This window comes from Chroicocephalus ridibundus, chromosome 2 (genome assembly GCF_963924245.1).
Source record: "Chroicocephalus ridibundus chromosome 2, bChrRid1.1, whole genome shotgun sequence".
Classification (NCBI taxonomy): Eukaryota; Metazoa; Chordata; class Aves; order Charadriiformes; family Laridae; genus Chroicocephalus; species Chroicocephalus ridibundus.
The window spans coordinates 35,538,539-35,547,474 of record NC_086285.1 but is presented as its reverse complement, the minus strand read 5'-3'; the positions used below and the strand labels follow the sequence as shown (position 1 = coordinate 35,547,474).

Genomic DNA, 8,936 nt, shown 5'->3' with positions numbered 1-8,936 from the left:
GAGGTTAACAAGTAGAGATGCAGTGGGAACACAGGGAAGGGCTAGCTAGGATCTGCGGGGAGAGGCTGGTCCTCAACAGCAGCAGCCAAAATGTTTCTTTGCTGGGTAGTTTCTTAGGTTTTTATAAGCAATTATTAGCAGGTCTTTTTGGTTTTGGGGTATTTTTGACTTGCTCTGTGAGTTAGCTGTCAGTCAGGAGGAGCTTTCTTCAATAGAAGTGTTAAGGTATTTAATTGTTGCTAAAAGTAGCACAGTTATTTTTGAGGATTGATTTATTAAAGTTAGGAGTGCTTATTTTTACTACTGTTGTGGGTTTTATGTGTTTGCGCTGCTCTGCCAACTAAAATAAATGTCCGTGCGTGTTTATTGGTTGCTGTAAAATACTTTCTGCACAGCAAACTGGAAAAAGGACGGTAAGTTGGTTAGTCTGAGAGGCCCCGTGACATGCTCAGCCGTGTTTAGTTCTCCTCTGACTTCCAGGTGAATTCCCCACTGCAAGTCTTCATGTGCCACAAGCACCAATGAGTGTAGATTTCAGCAAGTGGTGCTTATCCTGGGGACAGTCCCTGACGTTGGCACAGTGACAGCAAGACGATGGCCAGCAGGGCAGCTGAAGTACCCTGAGAATTGTGGGTGGCCGCGGAGGAGCCACAGGTAAAATGATGGCAGCTCAGGAGCAGCATCAGCGATACCTGTCGCCCCAGGAAGGACCTGAAGTTGACCTCCCCGACCAGCAAGTGGTGGTCTTTGCTCATCTTCTGCATCCTAAAATGTGGTGGTATTTACATCTTCATTCGAATGGCGGACAGCCTGGGGTGGCCACCAGCTGAAGGGTGTCGGTGGGAAGTGTGGAAACCTGTCTAGTAATTGTGTGAGATTTCAGTACCTTGTATCTCAGATGCCTCTTGGAATTCAAGGAGGAAATCAGTGTGAGTTTGTTTAGCTGCAGTGTACATAGTAACTAATGGTGATCTCGGGCAACCACCCACTACTGGGTGAGGTGAGACCAGTATTTTGGTCTGTCTGTCTGTCTTTCATTTTTTTTTCCCCTCTCTGTTCTCACATAGTAATAATAAAGTCCTTGAAAGGTCAAACATAGAATCCTCGCTCGGGTCTCATAGCTATTATGGGCATAACAAGGGCCAGAATGGTCTCTAACCAAACCGTCACTAAGAAAATCTCTGTGAAGGTAAGCTGTGAAAAAATCAAACCAGGCTTTCCTGTGTCTCCTACAGCATGTGCCAGGACAGCTAAAGCAGGTTCTCCTGTGTTGTGAGAAAAACCCATTCACCACAGGCATCTTGAAGGCCACTGCTTTGAGGTCTTCTCCTTCCTTCTTGAGATGTTGCACAACTCAAGACGTAGGTTTTACCATATTGGGCAAAGCCATGCTTTGTTGTGTTTTGAGCCTCTGAGATGCGGGCTCTGGGTGAACTGGTCACTGTTTTGGCATCCCCAGCAGTGGAATGCGCGTGTGGATGATCGGATCGCTCAGGAAGAGGAGAATTTACTGACATCCTTATCCACATTCCAGGGCATGCCTTTCATCTCCTCATCTGCACCACCATGCTGCGTGAAACCAAGGGCAATTAATGTTCCACCATTTGTAGGGACAAAGCTCAAGGGGCTCTGGCTGCTTCCATCCTTTGTAAAGTGGGCTGTGAATTCCTCTGAGTTTGGGTGTATGCGGTACCTGCACAGCCACAATGAAGTAGGTGATACAGCTAAGGAATGTTTCAGCGGTTGGGTACTCAGGCTAATGATGTGGGTTGGTTTTTTTGTGGTTTGGTTTGTTGTTCTTTTTTTCCTCTATAGGATATTCAAGAATTTGCATTCACATTGTATGGCCTGTCCATGCTAGTGGAATATAAATGCCAAAAGACACGCATTGGATAGTCAAGAGTCATTGACATCTCAGCAGCAATGTGTTGATGTATATCACCTAAGGAAAGAACCTAAGATTATTTTTTTTCTGCTTCTTGGGGAAGGGGGGAGAGACGCTTAATCACACTTGGAAAATTCCCTTGAATGATAGCAGTAAGTCTAATAGATGACAGTATTCAGCTGTTAATTTGGTGTCTTACCATGTTATTCGCTTAAAAGAGATGGCTTGCCTTGTAAGCATCTGCTTAAAAACAATTACAATTTTATGGAGTGTTGTTTATTAAATATAGGGCACTCGTTTGTTTCTCAAGAGCAATGATGCTTTATCGTGTTCGTTCTGAAGTGCCATGTGCAGTGCATCTGGTTCCCTTATATCCCATTTTAAGAATTACATGTTGATCAAGCTGTCTGTATGTGTGTAGGTATGTGCTATGTAGATAACTGACCTGATAATACAGATAAAATTTAAAGTCTTGAAAGTGGTTATTTTGATAATTGCAGGTATTAAAAGTTGGATGTATTAGAGTTCCTTATTTAAAGTTCAAACAGGTTATACAGGTGTGGGTTTTTTTTTAAATCAGCTTTTATTTCTTCTAAAAATATAAATAAGTCATAAATACCATCTCTCAAATATTTTAAAAGTATAAGTTATACAACAATTATTCTGGCTTCTGAAAATATTTTTTTTAATACATATTAAATAAGTTGATGTTCTGAAGAGTACCATTAGAAATGAAATAAAATAGGTCCTCTGTTTAAATTATTTCTAAATATTGAAAATATAAATAGGAAACATTAGAAACGAATAAATATTTTAAATACAATAAATAGGTTCCTGGAAGGAAATGAGAATATATATAAATGCAAACCATTGTTACTCTTTCTGGTTCTTAAAACAGAACAACACTGTCATCTGCCACATGACAGATTTGTAACAAAGGACTGTGCCTGAATTAAAACATTCAGGCACTGAAACTCCTGGTGTTTTTCAAATAGCGAACGGCCCTCACGGTTTTCTCCATAAACGAAGTAAAGTCTCGGAGGATGAGGTGGACGGTGATTTTCTCTATCCAGGTCTTATCGGACTTCAGCTTTGCGCGGAGCGACTCCTGGGTAGCTGGGTCGGGGATGATCACTTCATTGGGGTTTATCACCTGTGAAAAAGACAATATTGGGGTGCCCCGGTTAAAACATTGTAATGGAGCTTGTTGGAGAGCATCAGTTGATATGGAGAATATGTTCCCGACCAGCTGCGTATCCACCCTTTCTGTACCTCCCTGGGACGTGCGCCTCCCCACAGCTCTGCCTCTGCAGTGGGGTTTCTGGTACCTTGGCACCCGCTACGATCACAGCCGGAGAATCCGAGGGTCTCATCTGATCTATGCCGTTCGTTCCGCTTTGAATGCAACATCTGGCATTGCGGTCCAACACGCTGCGCTGATCAGATCAATACACCCCTCCTGCTACCTGCCCGCCCTGCGGTTACTTGGGAAGATGCTGAGCGTGATTTGTCCTAACCTGTACTGGCTGCCGCATCCTGAGTCATGAGTTAATTAGACAACATTGACGTACTCTCACATTTTGTAGACTGACAGTTTCCAAAGATGTCAAACTTGTTTAGCTGCTTAATTCTTACTTTCCAGGCATTTAGGCATGTGGAAGACTAAGTGTCACCAACTTTCACTGGTGTGCAGGGTCCTCCTACCTGCGAGATGAGTAAAAGGAGCCGTGTACCTGATGCTGACTGACAGCGCCAGGCACCTCGTACCCAAGTGCCTTCTAAGAACTTGTCCCATGAAATGGGTAGGCAACTTCTGAAAATGGGACTTACTCACCCAAATCTTGGAGGTGTTTTAGATGATTTGGGGTCTAGAAGCCTAACAATAAAGTACCTACTTCATCCTATTCCATTCTCTTCATCCTACTGCACTCTATGATTCTATGATCCTGGTTATGGGATCTACCCTTTAATAAGAGACAAGAGCATGTACACCTCCTTCTGGAACATCTTTTTTTCTTTTGTGAAATTCAGTAAGAAAAGAGTATTCTTTCTGTCCAGACTACTTGGAAGTGGATTCTGATGGCACGCTGGTAGATCCAACTCCTTGTTGCATGCTGTAAAAGTTTGTATCTGGATATCCAGACAGGTATCGTGCTGATGGATCTACCTGACCACAAGTGACAGATTCTGTCCTTGCTCTCCTTGCCTTAAATAACAGATAGACTTCTCTCGTAAAGAAAAATTTCCAACCTGGAGATCAAGACTCCTCTTTTTCCTCAAAATCTCTGTAGTTTCTCTAAGTACAGGTTTTGCTTTTGACCGTTGTGTTTAATTCTGCCTGTTCCGATTACCTCAGTTTAATTTTCAAAAAAGGCTAATCTCCCCCGGTTACGAAACGAACTTTCTACAAACTAATATATCAAGTTGGAACAAGTATTCAGCTGCTGTCTTATGATGGGACTATTCTTCTTAGCTAGTACAGTGTGGGGAAAAAAAAAAAAAAGGCAGTTCAGCTCCCTTTCACTTAAAGAATGTTGGACATAAATAAATGTGTTAGGAAAGGTACAGCAAACACACAATGGGCTTTTCAAACACCAAAAAACACCCTGAAGGAAATAATGCCTGGAGATTTCTGCAGTCCTTACTCACCTGGGTGGTTCTTACTCAGGCAAATAGTTTCCCTGATGACGATGTATTCATGTTCAGGGTTATTAACGTGAGTAAGAACTGCAGGAATGAAGTGAATTTTTGAAGTGCGGTCTTTCAAAGCTCTCCAAAACATAGGAAATGACTATCAGAAATGAACAGCATTTAGTTTACCGAATCCAAAGAGAATTGGGTGTTTGTAAAAAAGGAAGATTTGTTTTTTCATGCTGATTGCAAGCGAAAAGTGTGCTTTTCAATAGGCAGCACCTTTTATTTAGGCAAGTTATTAATTTATGTTCTGAATTTAACTGCCTTCCTTGATTTTTAAGCTGCTGCTATCTCAATATACCGTACAACTTAGCTTAAAAGTTTGGAGAGTTTTAAAGATTAACAATATTATAAATGTATTTGCTTCTATTTATGTATCTTTTTTTTCCCAAAAAAAAAAAAAGTTATTTCTACTTCTTGGGGGGTTGCAACATTAGAAGGTTTGGACCGAACTGCAGTTCTGCAACTAGGAACAAACTCACTGAGAAATATTTCTATCAGCCAGGCAGTATTAATGTATTTGTTCTTAAAACAGTATGACGCATTTAATTGTTGGTTTGGGAATTAGAAATGACAATGGAAAGTAGGAAGAAGAGTTGTTTCTTTAAGAAAAGTAAACAAAACCTTGTAAAACCTGTAAGTTAGTCATAAGGGGAAGCATCTGAGCGTAAGGAGCCATCACCTGTTTCCGCTGAGAGAAATGAAAGCGGGAAATGTCCATCTTCACATAGCGTCCCATTTCTCTGACTACACATCCATGGTAAGCCGTAACAATTATCGGAGTGAATTTAAAACCAACTCACCATCTGTCTTATGGTACGTGCCAGGTGCTCTGTACTGTAGCACAGCAATTCCACGTTTCCCTTTTCGCTAGTAAAAGTTTCTCGTACGTATTCAAGGTATGTCTGAAATGTGTAAAGCCCGCTGGAGATTTTCCTCAAGCATTTATCCTGAAATGAGAGGAAGGCGAGAAAGTCACTTACAGCTCAGCAATGCCTCGATCGCGACGGTGCGTGTCCAGCGCAGGTAAGCGGATGATGCTTATACAGAGCGCGGGGGTCTGTGCCGCCCCGAAGCCAGCGGGAGCCGGCACAAATCTTTAGGTCAACTTCTGCAGGTTTTTTTGGAGCAGGCAAAAAAAGTACCGCTGGGGCTTATTGCCCTAGGTATACGGGGTTAGAGAAGAAAGGAGAGCGGTTCCTTGCCTCATCGAAGCCGGCGAGCAGACACCCATCTTCCTCCGTCACCTTGGGGAGGTTGAGGTGGTTCTGGGCGAGCATTTCCATGCTGTTCTCGCAGACGGTGAACTTCTCGCACATCTGGGGAGAGACACCAAGAGCTTTCATCGCACCTCGCCCGGAGGCTGCCCCCTAACCCCGGGCCGGCTGTGAACGAGTGTACGACCACCCCTCAGCGCCCCCCCCCCCCCCCCCCCCCCCCCAGGGCCGCCCCGTAACCCACCTCCTCCTTCAGCTGGGCCGCCCGGGCGTGCAGCAGCCGGGCCAGCCGCAGGCTGTCGGGCAGCGCCGCCCGCCGCCCCGCCGCTTCCTCCAGCTCGGCCTCCCCCGAGGAGTCGGCGGCGGGCAGCGGGGCGGCGGCGGCCCGCGGCAGGAGCAGCAGCAGCAGCAGCAGCAGCAGCGGCAGGACGGCGGCGGCGCGGAGGGCCGGCGGGCGGCGGCGGCGGGGGGGGGCTCGGTCGCGGTCGCCTTCGCAGCTTTGGGGAAACTTCATGGTGCGGCTCTTCGGCTGCGGCCCCGGCCCCTTCTCGTCGGCGAGGCTGGCGGGTTGAATGAGCTCCGGGCATCCCTGAACGTGTATTTATCGTGGGGGCTTCGAGATTATTCATGGCCCGGGAAAATCCGGGTTGAGAACCCGGGGGTGTGTGCGCGGCTCAGGGCGCCGGGCTTGACACAGCGCTCGCCCCGTCCGAGCGCGGCGGGATTGTGAAACGGAGCCGGGGGGGGGAGCCCGGGGCGGGGGGGGGGGGGGGGGGGGGGGAAGGGAGGGGGCGCCCAGCCGAGAGCGGCCGGCGACAGCATGAAGTCATCCGGCTCTGCACCGTAACTCCTTGAGAGCCGGGCTATCCCCCCCCTCCCCCGCCCCCCCTCCGCTCCGCCGCCGCCGGCTCACCTGCCCCCCTTCAACCCCCCCGGCACCGGGGTCCGGGGTCCCGCTGCCTCGGAGCCCGCCAGCTCCAGGCGCACAGAAAGTCTCAGAAATCGTACCTACCTACCTGCCTATGTGTGTACATGCTTTACATATTTTCATGTATTTTATACGTTTTCATGTGTTTTAATATTTTCACGTGTTTTAATGTTTTATAAATTCGGTGTTATGCGTATTTATCTCCATATTTTAGCTATTTTAATTATTTATATACGTGAAACTAAATGCACACGTTTAGGGGCTGGGTGTGTGTAAGCCCTAAGTTGCCCCACGCCCTGTGAACTCCCGTCTGGAAATACACCACGTCCATACACTTTAAATGCACAGGGAATGGGCCAAAGCCAGCTCCTACAGCTCCAGCAGGAGGGTGGCTGCAGGAAATGCCACAAAGTTCCCTGCCTGCCGCCTTATCTCTTTCTGCCTACCTGGGAGGTGTTCGTGGGGGGAATTTTCACCTTTCACAGAGGGACTCTCTACCCGGGGCAAGTGTCCCCAGTTCGCTCAAGCATGTAGATCGTGGACTGAGTCAAATTGTGCAAGGCACGCTGACATTGAACTTTTGGAATGTCTTGAACTGAGTTCTTTTTAAATGAAACCGGTGCTGTTTTCTCATGTAAGGAAGGCCAGAGAAAGACCTGATTCGGCTTCGGGAAGTGCCAACAGGAGGGCGCAGAGCGGGAAGAATAGAACATGGAGCATAAGAGAGATGATAGAGACACAATACAGTGACTGAACTTGGGTCATTTGGACTCTCCCTTTAAAAAAAACAGGCACTACTAATTCATTTTCTAAGAACAGCCTGGATAGAGAGCCTCAGGAAAGAAACAGGGTACTACTGTTTTTTTATTTGATGTCCTGTTCTGCCAGTAGTGGAAAGGCAGCGGCAGTAATTTTGCCCAGTGGAGAGAGATCAACGCTGAAACGAAAGTGCGAGAGAGTGGTTTCCATCAGCAGCAATCGGTCTCAGCCCAGTTCCCTGAGCGCAGCACAGCGGAGCCGTAGAAGTAATCTCCCGTAACGTTAGCTCTCCCTCACCAGGTCTGTGGCATGAGGCATAAGAATAAAGCATACCACTAACGGTATGTTTGACTAGTATCAAAGCATCCTGTTGCAAGGTGCCAAAGGATTAAAACATGAGCTCAGTTTTCCAGACAAGCCCGGTATTTGCCTTCTGATAACCATCAGGGGCAGATACAGCAGGGTCGGGAACTCCTGGGAGCACGTGGATGTACATGTCTCGGAGAAGGATTTCCTTCCACTGCCAGCGGGCTCATGGGCTGTTCGCTACAGACAGTCGAACTTTTCCTCACCCAAGTGAAAATACCGACTATTCCTAAAATCGCCAGAGCTTGGTAGAAGACTGCATATCTTTAATAATGTCTTTTTCAGCAGGCATTCTGTTAGTCTTGTTTGTAGCTCTGTAATTTTTCATTTTGTAGCCTTATTTTGTGAGTTGTCTTTTTCTCCTTGTGCTGTGAGAATGTTTGTTCCTTAGCAATTTCCAGAGAACCTTTTTGTGCTGAACATTGTTATGCAGGGATCAGTCTTGCTGAGGTGTGTAGTTACATCTTCACATCTTCAGAGTGAAATGAAAGCAAATTTCAACTGCCGTTCCTCATCTAAAAGTCTCTAAGCCTTCAGTTATTGTCTCCTTTTGCATTTTTTTTTTTTACTCTTTTACATGATTGTCCGTGTGACTTTTCATAAGTACAAAGTATACTTACACGCCCCAGTGGAAGTTGCTCATTAATGCCTTAGAAACTCAGTTTGATAATCTCGGACAAAGCGTAGCATTCAAGGGAAGGAGGAACTCAAATTTACACAATAGCATTAAAATACTTCTGCTATCACTCTGCACGGCTTTGTGTGGAAAACCACTTTTTTAATTGGTGCTGCACATAAAAGAAATACTTTGCGCTGCTCTATCTGTAATAATGGTTAAAGTTTGGGGAGGGCTTAAATGGGGTCAATTAATCCACACTGTACTACACTGAGTTACACTGATTCATCAGTGGCCACATTGTTCAAAATCTGGTAAACTCTGAACAAGCAGCACTTGCTCATGAGTGAGCTACAGGTCAGGAGATTTGCCTGTTGGTACTTTAAAATGTCTAAGTAGTATTACTGAGACTCTTAGGTATAATTTCTCCATACAGAGGAATTTCTTTCCGGTATGGCATCTTTGTAATAC

The 8,936-nt window shown here is 45.9% G+C and overlaps 1 protein-coding gene across 1 annotated transcript; it reads right to left on the bottom strand.

Moving 5' to 3' along the window:
• Positions 1-2,736: 2,736 nt before the first annotated feature.
• IL6 (interleukin 6) lies at positions 2,737-6,310 on the bottom strand. The gene is made up of 4 exons (XM_063323868.1): positions 6,041-6,310; positions 5,785-5,898; positions 5,383-5,529; positions 2,737-3,038 (listed from the first exon to the last, which is right to left on the bottom strand). The coding sequence occupies exons 1-4, from the start codon at positions 6,308-6,310 to the stop codon at positions 2,847-2,849; spliced, it is 723 nt and encodes a 240-aa protein (XP_063179938.1). The 3' UTR covers positions 2,737-2,846.
• Between the last annotated feature and the right edge of the window lie 2,626 nt (positions 6,311-8,936).

Excerpts from the sequence above, each read along its gene's own strand:
- IL6 (XM_063323868.1), bottom strand. The coding sequence starts at position 6,310 with ATGAAGTTTCCCCAAAGCTGCGAAGGCGACCGCGACCGAGCCCCCCCC. Across the intron at positions 5,899-6,040 it reads CGGCCCAGCTGAAGGAGGAG|ATGTGCGAGAAGTTCACCGT; the intron begins GTGGGTTACGGG and ends GTCTCTCCCCAG. Across the intron at positions 5,530-5,784 it reads TGCTCGCCGGCTTCGATGAG|GATAAATGCTTGAGGAAAAT; the intron begins GCAAGGAACCGC and ends CTCTCATTTCAG.